This window comes from Phyllostomus hastatus, unplaced genomic scaffold (genome assembly GCF_019186645.2).
Source record: "Phyllostomus hastatus isolate PE091 unplaced genomic scaffold, TTU_PhHast_1.1 phas_contig_80, whole genome shotgun sequence".
Taxonomy (NCBI): Eukaryota; Metazoa; Chordata; class Mammalia; order Chiroptera; family Phyllostomidae; genus Phyllostomus; species Phyllostomus hastatus.
In genome coordinates, this window is record NW_025333960.1 from 15,431,466 (window position 1) to 15,448,813 (window position 17,348).

Consider the following 17,348-nt stretch of genomic DNA (forward strand, 5'->3'; position numbering starts at 1 on the left):
TTGGGTGGAGGTCACTCCCTTCTCCCTGGGTCAAAGTGTGGCCACAGCTATTTAACATATCCATGAAACCAGTTTACAGTTACAGATACGTTAAATGACTGTTCTAGAGGTTATTTGTAAAGCTGTTGCTATGCAAAACAACTCAATAACCCTGCTCCATGTATCCCATACCCCAGCTCAGACTGGTGGGGGTGAGGACGTCCCATATTTTTAATATTTCCTTGACACCCTAAGTTCTGGACCCCATTACAAATCCTTCTTTTGGGGACCCCCTGGCTGCACCCTCTTACAGTATGGCACATGAAATTTTGTAATATTTTTTGTTTTATCTAGTGTGTAATTGTCATTATATTGAAAAGGAAATTATTGGAAATGTCTCTATACTTAAATTGTCGATGTCCATTATTGTTTTTCTTAAATTATTTTAAGTTCAGATATTATTTGAAAGGTGAAAAACGTTAAGGAAACTATAGCTTATATATAAAAATGTTCTTTAAAATATAATTTACTTTGTTGTTCTGTTTCAATTAGGAATGTGCTTCCCATTCCAGATCACAAGTTAATTGTCAGTGTGCCCTGTACTCTTCATTCACATAAGCCACCTCTTACTGGTATGTTTTTATAAATAGAATTGTTATAATTCCTGTCAAATTGATAAAAGGATTGAATTTAGTATTTGAGTAGTCTTGAGATTTGGGAATTAAATCAGATATGTTATTTTAATTAATATTCTAAAATTTTATAACAGAATTTATGAATAGGTTAGGGTTTTTTTTGTTTTTGTATGTGTGTATGTGTGTGTTTTTCTGCAAAAAGATTTATCGTTTTCATTTGGTCCATGGCTTGGGAGAGGTCTCTATTATGATGGTTAAAAAGCTGCCTAGTGTCTGCAGTGAAAGGCTCAGGCAGAAGCCCTGACAGCAGGATGTTGCAGATGGGCCCTTAAAGGTCACCAGGCTCAGAAGGCTTCTTGTGCTCCAGGGTGAGCCTTTTGAAGAGATGCTCATGCCCTGAGTGGTGTGGCTCAGTGGATTGAGTGTGGGGCTGCAAACCAAAACATCACTGGTTCAAGTCCTGTCAGGGCACATGCCTGGGTTGTGGGCCAGGTCCCCAGTTGGGGGCATGAAAGAGGCAAGCAATTGATGTTTGTCTCACACATAGATGTTTCTGTCTTCAGTTCTCTCCCTATCTTCCCCTCTCTCTGAAAATATATAAATAAAATCTTAAATAGAAAAAAAAAGACTGGCTCAGCCCAGCCTGGGTGCTGGCCAGCCTGTAGAGGTTAGTCTGTTCCCATCTGCTTGATGAGTTTTACTTCCTCATCTAGAAAGTAGCTCTCCAAGAAGGCACAGAAAAGGGGATCTTTGCGAGCAGAACCCAAGGCATGTAGATCTGAAAAGGGGCTGGTTTGGGTTCTTCTCAAGGGCCATGGTATCCACTTTTCTTGGGACAGCTTCTGCATGTCCTGGAATAGGGCTCCGCCAGCCTGCTGGTTTTGCATCTTTAAGAGAAACGTGGCTAACTTGTGGAATAAGTGGCCTCACATCCTCCAGAGCCATATTGTCATGGTGGGAATAGAAATGAGAGAGAGGCAGGTGTAGGAGGCTGACAGATGCAGGTCGACCAGGCAGCTGATGGAGGCCTCTACCTGGGTGCAGTAATTCTGATGAATGTGAGAGAGCTCATGCTCGGTGGGCAGTAGGAGCTAACCATGAAAAATGGTGTTTGCTGGTCCTGGAGGCTGAGACTGGAAAGGAGGTTGGAGGATGGTCATGTGGCTGGAAGAAGGGGAGTCCCCTGGTCTATTCCATCTAAATGCTATTAAGGCAAGAGACAGATTAGTTTTATATTACCTCAGTCTTTCCTCTTAAACCATTTTTTTTTTTAGATTCTCTTTACTGTTGGTTTCTATCCCATCACTGGCCTGGAGAAATAAAGACTGGTGGGGCCTCTAAGGAATGTAGTTCGACTAGGAGCTTTGTTTTACTACTAGGGCTCTGTCCTTTGCTTGTTCTAAAACCAGAAGCTCAGAAGAGCAGTCAGAGATAAGGTTAGAATTCCTTCATTATTTGCTAGAGACTCTAGGGATTTTCTGTTGAGATAATGTTGCTTTTCTGAACCTTTGGAAATGTAATTGTTGCAGCCTGCAATTCTTACTAGTCTTTTTTTTTTCAATGTTTGTGAATATTTATTTATTTTTTTAAATCTTTTTAAAAATGGTTGTTTAATTACAGTTGTCCCCATTTCCCCCCCATTACTCTTCCCTGCCCTACCCACTCTCCACCTTCCACATTCAGTCCTTCATCCCTGCCCCCACCCCGCCTTCATTGTCTTTGTCCATGGGCCCTTTATACAAATTCTTTGACTTGACCAGTCCCCTACTTTCCCCATTATGCCCTCCCCCCTCCCCCCTCCCCCTCCCCCCTCCCTTCTGGTCACTGTCAATTTGTTCTTTATTTCCCTGTCTCTGGTTCTTTTTGCTCGCTTGTTAGTGTAAAGTTCATTATTCAATGACAATAAGTAGCAAGGAATAGTGGAAAGTTTTGGCTTTGGAGATTGAATGGCATGAGTTTGAATCTTGGCTCTGTTCCTTGAGATGCTGTAGTCATTTTCCACCTGAAAGTTCTCATTTAAGTAGGGATGATATTTAATCTTTCAGATTTGTGAGGATTGGTTATATTTGAAACTCTGTAGCAGATAGTAGAAGCTCATGAATACTAAATTTTAAGTGAGAGTTAAATAATAGAATCTAAGTCCTTGAGAGATACTGAATTTGATATGCAAAGTTTACTATTTGAATAATTTCTTCAGTAATATATATTTCATTAATTTGGCAATCCCTGCTTTAAAAAACCTCAAACTTTTCAAGCTGTCATGTAGGAAAACTACAGGCTGCCATCCTATCATTATTTTGCATAAAATGGTATAGTTTATAAGCTAGGATATGTGAGAAAATGAATAAAAATTCTCTAAAGAATTTTCTCCAAAAAATTCTTTAGAGAATTTTTATTGATAGCACTTAAGCATTCAGTTATCTTACATTGGTTATGGAAAAGGAGCATTATAGTGTTACTTCATTTGAGAAATATTCAGATGTCTACTGGATGATTAATTCTTATAAAGATTCTCAATGAATAATCAATCACCTTTAAATTTTGTACTGCCATAGATTCTTTAATGCATTAAATATGTGACTTAAATGAAAAATGAGATTGTATTGTTTTTTAAGAAAAAAGTTGTTTGACACAAATTATAATTGATGGAAATCTACATTGGATTCTCTGCATTTAAATTTTCTTTATCAGTTAGTAAGTACCAAAGCTTAATTTAGTGTTTGCCTTAGGGCTTTTTTTTTTTTAACTAAGTTTCAAAAATCCAAAAGCCAAGACCCATAACCTTTTATTCTTAAATGATAATTAAACTATTTATAAATTACTTTCAAAAAGAATGAAATTATATTTAAAGGTTAGTTTTAAGAGATAGAGTTTTAAAGTATTGAAAACAGTCTTTTATTACTACTAGTAAAATTAGTATTATGGCATATATCTATGAAATGCAGTTCTACCACATTCCCAGTAGATAGCACCACAATCACGTTTTTAAGATTGAGAACCATTTTAAAACAAAAGTTAGACTCTTTTGGGAAAAAAAATACCTTACTCCATGTATGTAATCCTTATGCTTTGGGTAAGTAATGGTAAACAAGAAATCTTTATGATCATTTATTTTCGAGGTCATGTTATTAAATAGCAAGTGCATGTATTTTAGGTGTAGAGCCGTACAAATTAAAGCTACCAGAAAACAACTTTCAAATTTCTGCCAAATATTTCACTCGGGGTTCATAACTCTAGGAATTGGGATGATATGTGTTCTGTATACAGTGCTTAGAACTTTTACATGTAAATGTTCTTAAACTGCAAATTTAGAAAATAACATATTCTCTTTTGCTTCTGGAAACACTAATTTTTAAAAAAAAGTTATAACTTATTTCTGCTGCAAAATATAAAAAAAGATATCACATTTCAAATGATACATTTACTCTATTTTTAAGTTTTGAAGTTTCCTTTTTAGCTTGAAAGATAAGTTATCAATAGCTATGGCTTACAACCTAACATTATAAATATATATGCTTGTTAAATATTTAGTAGGAAAATTATGAAATAAAAGTATTTGAATCAAACTTTATTTTTTATACTTACTTTAGAGGAATTTCCACTCCTCTTTTACTACTTTACTCACTAACAGTTTTCATTTGAGAAGTAAAACATAGTTTGCTGGGATTCTATACTGTTTGAGTGACTTCATTCCCAGCCCTGCTCCTTGTTCCCAGAGCAAAAGGGGAAGCATGGATTACTTCCTCTGTTGGTTAGAAGTGTGTTGACTAATGCCAGATGTTACCTAATTATCTAAGTATGAATTGTACATGTTATACACATTTAAATTTATGTATTTGCACTTAAAAAATTAAAATAGAGTTGATATATTAGTTTTAGATGTACAACATAATAATTCAATATGTGTATATACAGATGGTCCCCAACTTACAACAGTTCTACTTTTTGACTTTACAATGGTGCCAAAGAGATACACATTCAGTAGAAACCATACTTTGAATTTCAAATTTTGATCTTTTCCTGGGCTAATGATATGCAGCACCATACTCTCATAGTGCTGGGCTGCAGTGGTGAACCACCACTCCCAGTCAGCCACCCAAATACCAGGTAAACAATCAGTGTAAACCTACTGTGCATGTATTGTATTAGATAATTTCACCCAACTGTAGGCTAATGTGAGTATTCTGAACACATTTAAGGTAGGCTAGGCTGTAATATTCACTAGTTAGGTATATTAAATGTATTTTTGACCTATGATATTTTCAACTTGTGATGGGTTATCAGATGTAACCATCGTAAGCTGAGCATCTACTGCAAAATGATCACCAACAATAAGCCTAGTTAATATCCATCACCACACAGTTATAAACTTTTTTCTTATGAAGAAACTTTTAAGATCTTGCATTTACTCTAAAAATTGATATTTAAAATTACTAAGAATAAAACATTTTTTAATTAATTTGCCTTTATTTCTTTTGCTTTGTTTTGAAATTAAACATTTAACATAACACTGTATAAGGCATTATTCCTTGATTTTCTATTTTTGTCAACTAGAAAGAAAAAAATCATGTGGGAATGTGTTACATTGAGAAAGTAGGAGATTAAAAATGGGTTTAGGTTGTATATATTTTTCCATTCTAGGTACCTGGTCATTTTTTCTATTAGATTGTGAACTCTGAGAAAACATGGATACCTGTTTTTCTTGTTAAATCCCATAGCACTGATTATAGTGGATTCTCGGAATGATAAACATGTTTGACAGGCTGACTCCTGTAAAAAATGTAGTTTAGACTCCAGTATAAAGTACCAAAATAGAGTTGCTAACATCTTTGTACTGAAAAACTGAACAAGTAAGCAAAAACAAACACAGAGAACTTTGGTTCGTTATAACATTAGCCCACATTAAAAGTGAATTGAGGATGGTAGGACACTGAATTCATGGGGGAAAAAATGGAAAAATGATGTAAGTTTGTTGTCCTCTAAGACTATGGGGAAATCTTTCTAAGTTCAGTAACATTCAGTTATATACTTATAAAAGGACTAGAAGTCTTCATGTCACCAACATCTAGAAGCTAGTGAAGCCCAAATTTGAATTCAGTTGACTTACAGACAATACTTTTAATTCTTTGATTTTGATGAACAGGACCAGTACTTACAGAAAAATAAATATTTTGCTGTGAGAGCAATTGAAGAACATTATAAAACACAAACATTATCATATATTGTCTTTTACACTTTACCTACATCAAGTATTCCTAAAGAACTCTTCTTATTCCTAAAGGGAATCTGATAGCTTTCCACCAAACTCAATTTTGTATAGCAGTTAAGATTATACAAAGGTGGGCAAAAGTAGGTTTACAGTTCATGTGGGAAATAGACATGCGGGTTACTATTATTTATATTATTTACACATTCTTGCCGTCTACTCTCAACTGTAAACCTACTTTTCCCACCCCTGTAGTTTACCTCTCTAGTGACTTTTCAACCCTAAATTGTTATTTTCATACCCAGTTTCTGTAATTGGTTAATATAGCTAATTTAGCAACATGATCAAGGTTAAATTGACTTATATATTTGTCATCCAGATGAGCATGTACTTAAAAAAAAAAAAGCTTCTGTGGTATTCTTTTCTTTCTGTTGGTGCCAACCACAGCTTTTTAGCCAATATATATGAGATAGCTTTTTTCCCCCAACAAAATAGTTTTCAGTATTAATACATTAACTAAGGAATACTTAACTGCGAAAATAATATGGTAACGTTTTAGCTAAATAAGCATCTATAATTTGGAAGTGAAGGAATGTTTTTAGTACTACCAATTTATAGCCAAGGGCATATATTTACTTGTTAGTTATACATTCTGAATATTTATATCTGTGTCAAACTCTTCATTTACTGCACTTTCACTACAGTATATGTTTGCAGAGACATTGTGTCTTAGTTTTTTAAGTGGGTTGTCTTTGTATTGTTGCTATAGACTTTTTTCGTGCATGGATTACATTTATTAAAAAATAAATTAAGTTTGTACTCAGGAGATACGGCAGCAGTATTGGAAAACTGAAAAGTCATCTGTGTGGGTGTTAAAATCCTCATTTCTCATCTACAAATGAAAACCAATAAATCAGGCCTACTGCAAGTTCTCACGGTGTTGTTCCCAGTCTCAAGGGTACTTATTTCAGATGACTTTCTACCTATAAATTAATTTGCTGTCCTTTTTTATCTAAGGAAATATTTTTACTTTTCTACTCTTAACTGCTGAAAGGATATTGATTCCTTTCTTAATAATAATTTTTGTGTTTTTTTTCTTTTTTTGGACAGAGGTTTTAAAAGACTATATCAAGCCAGATGGGGAATGTTTAGAATTGTTCGCTCGAAATTTACAACCGGGTTGGACTAGTTGGGGCAATGAAGTTCTCAAATTTCAACACGTGGATTATTTTATTGCCCTGGAGCCTAGAAGCTGACATGGACAGTGGTGGGCATGGACAATGGGGGAGGATTGACCGTGGGAGTTTGCGGGGGCAGGGTAGGGGTGAGCAGTGGGGATAAGTTGGGATAACTGTAACTGAACAACAATAAAAAAATAATAAAGTTGTGATTTTTTGCAGTTTTTATTTATCTCTCTCCCTTCATTATAACTGATTTTTCCTTTTATTACCAACCAGTAGCTTAGTTAGGACTTGGTTGTTCGGCAAAATGGCCAGCTGTGTCTAGCCTTCATGTAAATTTGAGATGAATTTTACTTCACTTGCACTAGTATTGTATGTTATGCTAGGTTCATTACAAATAAAGATGTAAGCCTTTAGAAAGATGGCAATACTTTGTTATTGAAAAAGTCACAAAGCCTGCACCGTGGACCAAAGGTTATAATTCTGCCAATGGGTGTGTTATATTTGGCCCAGTCAATGTTATAATATTTGAATCATCATTCTAAAAATATCTGGAAATATTATATATAAGTCCAGATTTCTGCTCTTCTTTAAACTGAAGATGCTCTGGCTACCCTGTGGCATGTATTCTTCAGTTTATAAGAGTACCTGTTGCTCCATGTCACTTACTTATATTGTCTACATGACCCCTGTGCAACTCAATTGTACAGCTTCTGTTATACTGTTACATTGTGGGAAAAGCATTCAAAGAGATGTCAAGTTTGTACTGAGTTTAGGAAACATTTTTGGAGGATTTTAAGTTGTGTTCAAATTCACTTTTCAGTTACTTGTTGCTTGCATTTCTGGGAAACATTTTTAAAAAATATTTAGTTTTTCCTTATTTTTAGAGAGGGAGAGACAAACATTGATGTGTGAGAAAAACATTGATTGATTGCTTCTTGCACACCACCAACTGGAGACCTTGCCTGCAACCCAGGCATGTTTCCTGACCATGAATCCAATTGGTGACCTTTCAGTTTGCGAGACGATGCCCAGTCTACTGAGCCACACCTCTAGAGTGAGGGCTCTAGAAAGCATTTAAAACATATTTCTTACAAAAATGTCAGAGGTGGATCCAAGATGGTGCTGGAGTAGGTGTAAGCTATACTCATCTCCACCTAGGATCAAACTGGAAATTACAATTGAAATGTAGAAAAATCAACCTGAAAAACCAACTGAAGATTAGCTAAACAAAAGTCTTATAATCAAAAACTGACAGAAGAAGCCACACTGAGACTGGTAGGAAGGGTGGAAATGTGAAATGGGCTGGCAACAGTTCTGTGGGTGGCTGAGTGTTCAGAGGGACATCACAGCTGTAAATGTTTCCCCTGAGGAGCCAGGAAGAGGCACCTACATAACATTTGGCTGTGAAAATCATCAGGGATTCTGTTCGACAAGGAGAAATAGGAGTCTGCTAGAGACACAGGCACCCTCTTAAAGGGCCAACACACAAAATCTTTCTCAGCCATTCACCCTGAGCTCCAGTTGAGTGAGGGCAGAGCAGACTAGAATTGTGTGAGGAAAGACAGGGGTTTGTGGCTCTGGGGAGACAGCTAAAGGGACAGTTTCCAGGTTTCCTGTGCTGAGACCCTCTCCCACACCACTGATATCTCTCTTGGGTGGAGCACTTCCCTCCATACAGCAGTTTGAGGGAATTCAGTAGTCCCACCTGTGGATTCCTTGTCACCCCACTGGGCAGAACTCACACTGTACTGATGAATCAGCCGCCTGGGCTGGGGTGTAGAGGTCCAGGCAGACTCAGAGAGTGTTAGTGACTGAGTTATGTGGCTTTGAGGTAGGGGTATTCCCCTCACTTTTTTGAGAACCTGATTGGTGCCTCTCCCTATTGGAGAGCATCTAATCCCACCCTATGGGCTCTGGAAGCCCTACCATTCTGACTCATGGTGCTCCCAACCTGCCACGCGTGGGCTCCCCAGGAGGTTTGGGTGGAATCTAGGACAGACTGAGTTGTGTAGCTTTAGGAAGGGGGACATTTTCCCCTCATGTGCTTGAGTGGTGCAGAGCCCTCCATTCACATTGCCAAATCCTGGTATATTTGGGCCTCATAAACTCTGCTGGCCTCACCCTGATGACCCCCCAAGACCCTGCCCTATCTACAAAGGTGTGCGGGCACCCAGTGAGTGGCAGCAAGACTTGGTATATGCTAGAGCATTTTCTGAGGGACCTCACACTCAGCACTGACACCAAGTTTGGACCAGTATCAGTCTGGTGAACACCACTTGCCCCTTACCTGGTGACCCACTGATAACCTACCTCATACAACTTAAGTACCACCAGAGGCTCTTTCAGTAACTGAGTGTAACAGGCAGCCCACTGGTGGAGGTAGGTAGAGGTGGAATAGGGGGTCCTTGACCTTTTCTGACCTGCCCCAGTCTTTGGTTCTGGTGGAAATTGGCCTTGGTTTGCAGCTTGGTTCTTCCCATGCACATCTAGGTCCAGAAGAGGCAGCTGCAAACTGTGGATTGCTTTGTAGCTCCAAATAGGCTGTCCAGGGCCTGTCCCAGGCAGTATCTGACATTGACCAGAGTCCCTTCGAAGAGGCCACAAAACCAACATACTGAATGGCCAGCTTCAGACAACAGAGCAGGATCCAGTTAGCCTCACAAGCAGCATATCCAAAGGGATATCTCAGCAGGCACCAGACATTTCTGAGGCTGATTTCACTTTGAGTGGACAGCACCTACACTGTAGCTCATACATTGCGACTGGGGTTGATCCTCAGCCAGCCTGAGGGTTGAACCCACACACAAGTGGGCCAATAGACTCAATTCAAGACCCAGTTACAACAGGAGGACTTGCATAACCCACACAAGAGACATTGCTGGAGTGATCAAGTAGACTGCCACTGGGTCTCACAGGAAACCTACTACATAAGGCCACCCTATCAAGACAGGTAGACAGAACAGATTTACCCAGTTCATAGAAACACAAAGAGGCAGCCAAAGTGGGGAGACAAAGAAACATGCCCCAAATGAAAGTACAGGAGAAATCTCCAGAAATAAAAAGCTAAATGAAATGGAGGCAAGCAAATTACCAGTTATAGAGTTAAAAAAAATGGTTATAAAGATGCTCAAGGAACTTAGTGAGAACCTCAGGGAAGTCAGTGAGAACTTTAACAGCATGAAAAAGGTCATAGAAACCATGAAAAACGAACCAGAAATAAAGAATACAGTATCAGAAATGAGGCCTACACTAGAAGGAATAAACAGTAGGTTGGATGAACCAGAGAATCCAATCAGTTTGTAAACAAGGTAGCAGGATACAACCTATCATAGCAGCAAAAAGAATAACATAATTTAAAAAATGAGGATAGTTTAAGGAATCTTAGGGACAAAATGAAGTGTAAAGACATTTGTGTCATACAGGTACCAGAGGGAGAAGACAGCAAGGGATTGAGAACCTATCTAAAGAAATAATGAGGACTTCCAGCCAAGGTGGAGGCATAGGTAGATATACTGTGCCTCCTTGCACAACCAAAAGAAGGACAACAACAAATTTAAAAACAAAAAAACAACCAGAACTGCCAGAACATCAAACTGTATGGAAGTCCAATAACCAAGGAGTTAAAGAAACATTCATCCAGACCAGTAGGAGGGATGGAGACAGGCAGTCAGGGCGGAGAGGACCCATGGCACGGTGGCAGCTGGTGGACTGGGTGAGGCCATGGCTGGCAGAATGGGTGGCCCCACATTTGTGTGCGAATAAACCAGGAGGAAAAATGGGAGAGAGACAGACCATGCAACCCAGGGCTCCAGCATGGGAAAAGAAAGCCTCAAAACATCTGACTGAAAAAACCTGTGGGGGGTTGCAGTGGCAGGAGAAACTCTCAGCCTCACAGGAGAGTTCATTGGAAAGACGCACAGGGTCCTAGAATGTACACAAGCCCACCTACTCAGGAATCAGCACCAGAAGGGCCCAATTTGCTTGTGTGTAGCAGAGGAAGTGTCTGAAAGCCAGCCAAGAGCTGAGCAAGCAGGATTGTTCCCTCTCACACTCATCCTCCACATACAGCACCACAATGCAGCAAAGTGGGTTGCCCTGCTTTGGCGAATACCTCACTATGTAACAGGTGCAGCAAGAAAAAAAATAGCCTAAATGAAAGAACAGGTCAGAGCTCCAGAAAAAAATACAACTAAGCGATGAAGAGATAGCCAACCTGTCAGATGCAGAGTGCAAAACACTGGTAATCAGGGTGCTCACACAAATGGTTGAGTATGGTTGCAAAATAGAGGAAGAAGTGAAGGCTACACAAAGTGAAATAAAGGAAAATGTACAGGGAACCAACAGTGAAGGGAAGGAAACTGGGACTCAAATCAATGGTGTGGACCAGAAGGAAGAAAGAAACATCCAACCAGAAAAGAATGAAGAAAGAAGAATTCGGAAAAAATGAGGAGAGGCTTAAGAACCTCTGGGACAACCTGAAATGTTTCAACATCTGAATCATAGGGATGCCAGAAGGAGAAGAGGAAGAGCAAGAAATTGAAAAGTTATTTGGAAACATAATGAAGGAGAATTTCCCCAATCTGGCAAAGGAAATAGACTTCCAGGAAGTCTAGGAAGCTCAGAGAGTCCCAAAGAAGTTGGACCCAAGGAAGCACACAGCAATGCACATCGTGATTATGATTATGATTATGTTACCCAAGATTAAAGAGAAGGAGAGAATCTTAAAAGCAGCAAGAGAGATGGAAAGTGTTACCTACAAAGGAGTGCCCATAAGACTTTCAGCTGATTTCTCAAAAGAAATCTTGCAGGCAAAAAGGGGCTGGAAAGAAGTATTCCAAGTCATGAAAGGCTTGGACCTGAAGGCAAGGACCTTCATCCAAGATTAATCTATCCAGCAAAGCTTTAATTTAGAATGGAAGGGCAGATAAACCTCTTCCCATTTAAAATCAAGTTAAAGTAGTTCATTATTATTACCCAGCCCTTATTGTCTGAAATGTTAAAGGGACTTATCTAAGAAAAGGAAGGATATCAAAAATATGAATAGTAAAATGACAACAAACTCACAACTATCAACAACTGAACCTGAAAAAGCAAAAACAAAAACAAACTAAATAAACAACTAGGACAGGAACAGAATCACAGAAGTGGAGATCACATGGAGGGTTATCCACAGGGAGGGGGGGTTGGGAAGAAAGTTACAGGGAATAAGAAGCATAAATGGTAGGTACAAAACAGACAGGGGGAGGTTAAGAATAGTATAAGAGATGTAGAAGCTAAAGAACTTATATGTGTGACCCATGGACATGAACTAAGTGGGGAAAGTGCTGGTGGTGGGAGGGCATGCAGGGTGGAGGGGAATAAAGGGAAGAAAAAAAAATGGGTCAACTCTAATAGCATAACCAATAAAATATATTTTTAAAAAATAAAAAAATATGAAAAGAAATAATGAATGAAAACCTTCCTAACATAGTGAAGGAAAAACACATGCAACTCTGGAAAGTGCAGAGTCCCTAAGAATGTGAAGTCAAAGGGGCCCAGACCAAGACACATCATAATTAAAATAGCAATGGTTAAAGAGAGAATCTAAAAGCAGTAAGAGAAAGACAGTCAGTGATCTACAAGGGATCTTCCATAAGAAGAATTTCAAGCCAGAAGGGATTGGCATGAGAAATTAAAGTGATGAAAAGCAAGGACCTATAGACAAGACTACTTTACCTAGCAAGGGTATAATTGAAAATTGAGGGAGAAATGAAGAGCTTACCAACAAGAATAAGCTAATGGAGTTTATTACTGTTAAAGTAATGTTATGAGATATGCTACAGGGTATTTTTGAAGAAGAAAAAAGAGAAGAAAAAACAATAGAGGAATATAGTTACAAAGAATGAAATTGCAACAAATAGGAACCTATCTATAATCATTTAAATTATAAGTTGCTTAAATGCTCCAATCAAAAGACATAGGGTAGGTGAATAGTTAACTCAAGACCCATATATATGCTGTCTACAAGAGACCTGCCTCAGAATGAAAGGTATACGCAGACCAAAAGTAAAGGCATGGAAAAAGGTATTTCATGCAAATAGAAATGAACAAAAAACTGGGATAGTAATCTTTATATCAGACAAAATGGACTTTAAAACAAAATCTATAATAAGAGACAAAGAAGGACACTACATAATGATTAAGGGATCAATCCAACAAGAGCCTCTAACCCTTGTAAATACTTATGCACCCACATTGGAGCACCTAATTATATAAAACAAATCTTGATAAACATAAAGTGAGAGTTGGACAGTAATACAGTCATAGTAGGGGATTTTAACACCCCATTGACATCAATGGAAGGATCTTTCAGTCAGAAAATCAACAAGGAAACAGGGACTTTAAACGACACATAGGATCTGATGGAATTAATGATATATCTTCAGATCATTTCACCCCAAAGACAGCAGATTATACATTGTTTTTATGCACATGGGACATTTTATAGGATAGACCACTTGTTAGGACATAAGAGAAGTCTTAATAAATTTCAAATTGAAATCATTATCAAGCATCTTTTCTGAACTTAATGGTATATGACTAGAAATGAATCACAAGAAAAAAACTGAAAAACACACAAGGTCATGGAAGCTAAATAACAAGTTACTAAATCAGCAATTTTTAACCAGTGCACAGCAAGAATTTTAAAAACATGCAATACCTGACTATTTAGTCAGGTGCACTGACCTCTTTTTCCTTAGATTGCCTAAAAAAAAAAAATGACAACAGCCAACCCAATAATAGCTATTTGGTGTGAATGATTCAAAATTATACCTGGTTTTGGCGGTCAGATTAGCAACAGATGTATTTTTTGTGTGCCATAGAATTTTAGTAATTAGTTTGAGTGAAAATTGCTGTACTAAGCAATGAATGGGTTGACAGTAAGATCAAGGAAAAATTCAAAAGATACCTTGAAACAAATGAAAATGAGAACGTAATGTATAATTTATGGGACAAAGAAAAAGGAGTCCTAAGAGGGAAATTTATAGTATTACATACCCACTTGAAGAAACAAGAATAATGTCAAATAAACAATCTAACTTTACACTTAGAGGGACTTGAAAAAAGAAAAACAAAGCCCAAAGTGAGTAGAAGGAAGGAAATAATAAATATCAGAAGAGTAAATGAAATAGAATCTAAAAAACAATACAAAGGTCAATGACACCAAGAATTGTTGTTTGGAAAAGATAAAGAAGACTGAAAAACTTTTACCCAGATTCCTCAAGAAAAAAAGTGGACCCAAATAAATAAAATCAGAAATTTAACTAGAGAAATAACAACTGAAACTATAGAAATACAAACAAGTGTGGGTAAATATTATGAACAAAAAACTGGACAATCTGGATGAAATGGATAAATTACTTGAAACATATAATCTTCCAAAACTGAATCAGGAAGAATCAGAAAATCTGAATAGACACATTGAAGCTAATGAAACTGAAGCCATAATCAAAAAAAAGCTCATCACATGAAAGTCCTGGACTGGATGGCTATACAGGTGAATTGAACCAAAAATTCAAAGAACTAACATCTATCCTCAAACTATTCCAAAAACTTCAAGAGGAGTGAACTCTTCCAAGCTCATTTAATAAGGCCAGCATTATCTAATCCCCAAATCAGGTAAAGACACTGCAAAAGAAGAATATTATATGCCAATATATTTGATGAATATAGATGCTAATTCCTCAATAAAATATTACCAAACCAGATCCAGCAATTCATTAAAAAGATATACCATGATCAAGTGAGATTTATTCTGAGGATGCAAGATTGATACAATATCTGCAAATCAATAAATGTGATATCCTACATAAAATGAAGGATAAAAATCACATGATCATATCAATAGATGCAGAAAAAACATCTGATAAAATCCAGCACTCATCTATGCTAGTAACTCTCAGCAAAGTGGGAATAGAGGGAACATGCCTCAATTAATAAAGGCCATATATGACAAACCTACAACCACCATTATATGCAAACAGCAAAAACTAAATGCCTTTTCCTTAAGGCCAGGAACAAGAAAGGGGTCTGCTTTTACGACTCTTATTCAACACAGTACTGAAAGTCCTAGCCACAGCAGTCAGAGAAGAAGAAATAAAAGGTATCTGAACTAAAAAAGTAGAAGAAAACTGTCATTATTTTCAGATGGCATGATATTGCATATAGAGAATCCTAAACATTTCTCTAAAAAGCTACTAAAACTGATCAATGAACTCACTGAAGTTGCTGGTTATAAAATGAGTATGCAGAAATCAGTTGCATTTTTATACACCAATAATGAGCTATCAGAAAGGGAAACTAAGGAAACAAGCCCATTCACAATTGCTTCAAAAAAATAAAGTACCTAGGAATAAATTTAAGCCAGATGTAAAATGTGTGTACTCAGAAAATTATAAGACATTGAAGAAAGAAACTGAAGAAAATACAAATAAGTGAAGACATATACTCTGTTCATATATAAGAGTATTAACATCATTAAAATGTCCATGTGCTCTGGCTGGTGTGGCTCAGGCATTGAGCACTGGTCTATGAGCCAAAGGGCCACCTGTTCGATTCCCAGTCAGGGCACATGCCTGGGTTGGGGGCCAGGTCTCCAGTTGGGGGTGCGCGAGAGGCAACCACACACTGATGTCTCCCTCTCTTCCTCCCTCCCTTCTCCTCTCTAAAAATAAATAAATAAAATATTTTTAAAAATGTCCATGTAACCCAAAGCAATCTGTAAATTTAATATAATTTCTACCAAGAGACTGATGGCATATTTCACAGAACTAGAATAAATATCCTAGAAATTTATATGCAACCACAAAAGACCCAGAAGAGCCACAGCAATGTTGAGAGAGAAGGACAAAGCTGGAGGAATAATGCTACCTGATGTCATACCATGCTACAAGGTCATATTAATCAAAATAGCCTGACAGTAGTAGAAAAACAGACATATAGATCAATGGAACAGAATAGAGAAAACAGAAATAAATTCATGCCTTTATGGTCAATTAATGTTTGACAAATGGGGCAAGGATATACAATGAGTTAAAGAAAGTGTCTAATAAATGGTGTTAAGAAAATTGGACAGAAACATGCAAAAAATGAAACTAGACAACCTCTTACATCATATACAAGAATAAACTCTAAATGGATTAAATGCTTAAATGTAAGACAAAATTATAAAGATCCTAGAAGAAAACATAGACAGCAACATCTCAGACATTGCTTATAGCAATATTTTTTTCAGATATATCTCCTAAGACAAAGGAAACAAAAGAAAAAATGAACAAATAGGACTATATCAAACAAAAATGTTTTTGCACAGCAAGGGAACCATCAACAAAATGAAAAGATAACCCACTGAATGGGAGAACATATTCACCAATGGTGCATCTTAAAGGGATTAATATCCAAAATTTATAAAGAACTCATAAAACTCAACACCAAAAAGCCAAACAAACCAATTAAAAAATGGACAAAGGGACTGAGTGACACTTTTCCTTAGAGAACATACAGGTGATTAACAGACATATGAAAAGATGCTCAACATCACTAATCATCAAAGAAATGCAAATTAAAACCACAATGAGATACCATCTCATACTGGTGAGAATGGCTGTCATTGATAAATCAACAATCAATTGTTGGTGAAGATGTGGAGAAAAGGGAACCCTCCTGACTGTTTATGGTAAAGAAGATTGGTGCCAAAAAGTTAAAAATGGAACTGCCTTATGACCCAGCAATGCCATTTTTGGGAGTATATTTAAAGAAACCCAAAACACTGATGTGAAGTAATATATATATACCTCTATGTTCATTGCAGTGTTATTTACATTAGCCAAGATTAGGAGGTAGCCCAAGTGCCCATCAGTAGATGAATGGATAGAAAGCTCTGGTACATTTACACAATGGAATACTAGTCAGTCATAAAAAGGAAATCTTACCTTTTGGAACAGCATGGATATACCTGGAGAGTATTATGCTAAGTGAAATAAGCCAGTAAAAGAAAGAAAAAAAATGCCATAAGGATTCACTTATATGTAGAATATGATGAACAAAATAATCAGGGAAAGTAAACAGAGATGGACTCATTGATACAGACAGCAGACTGATGGTTGTTATCAGGTAGCGGATTTCGGGGGACAAGGTGAAAAATTTGAAGGGATTAAGAAAAACAACTCACAGACACACACATACACCAGGATGGTGATTGTGTGTCCATGGTGGGAAGGTGAGTGGGGGAATGTAGAACGTAAATGGGGGAATAAATGGTGAGGGAATGGGACTTGACTTTGGATGGTGAACACACAATACAAT

The 17,348-nt window shown here is 37.3% G+C and overlaps 1 protein-coding gene across 3 annotated transcripts in view; it reads left to right on the forward strand.

Moving 5' to 3' along the window:
• Nucleotides 1-7,177, forward strand: part of METTL4 (methyltransferase 4, N6-adenosine) — a 46,367-nt gene extending 39,190 nt beyond the window's left edge. For all 3 annotated transcript variants that reach the window (XM_045850039.1, XM_045850038.1, XM_045850037.1), the window contains exons 8-9: nt 532-611; nt 6,931-7,177. In XM_045850039.1, coding sequence (XP_045705995.1) covers nt 532-611; nt 6,931-7,076 — 226 coding nt within the window. In that variant the 3' untranslated portion in view covers nt 7,077-7,177. The remainder of the gene's footprint in view (nt 1-531; nt 612-6,930) is intronic.
• The last annotated feature ends 10,171 nt before the right edge of the window (nt 7,178-17,348 follow it).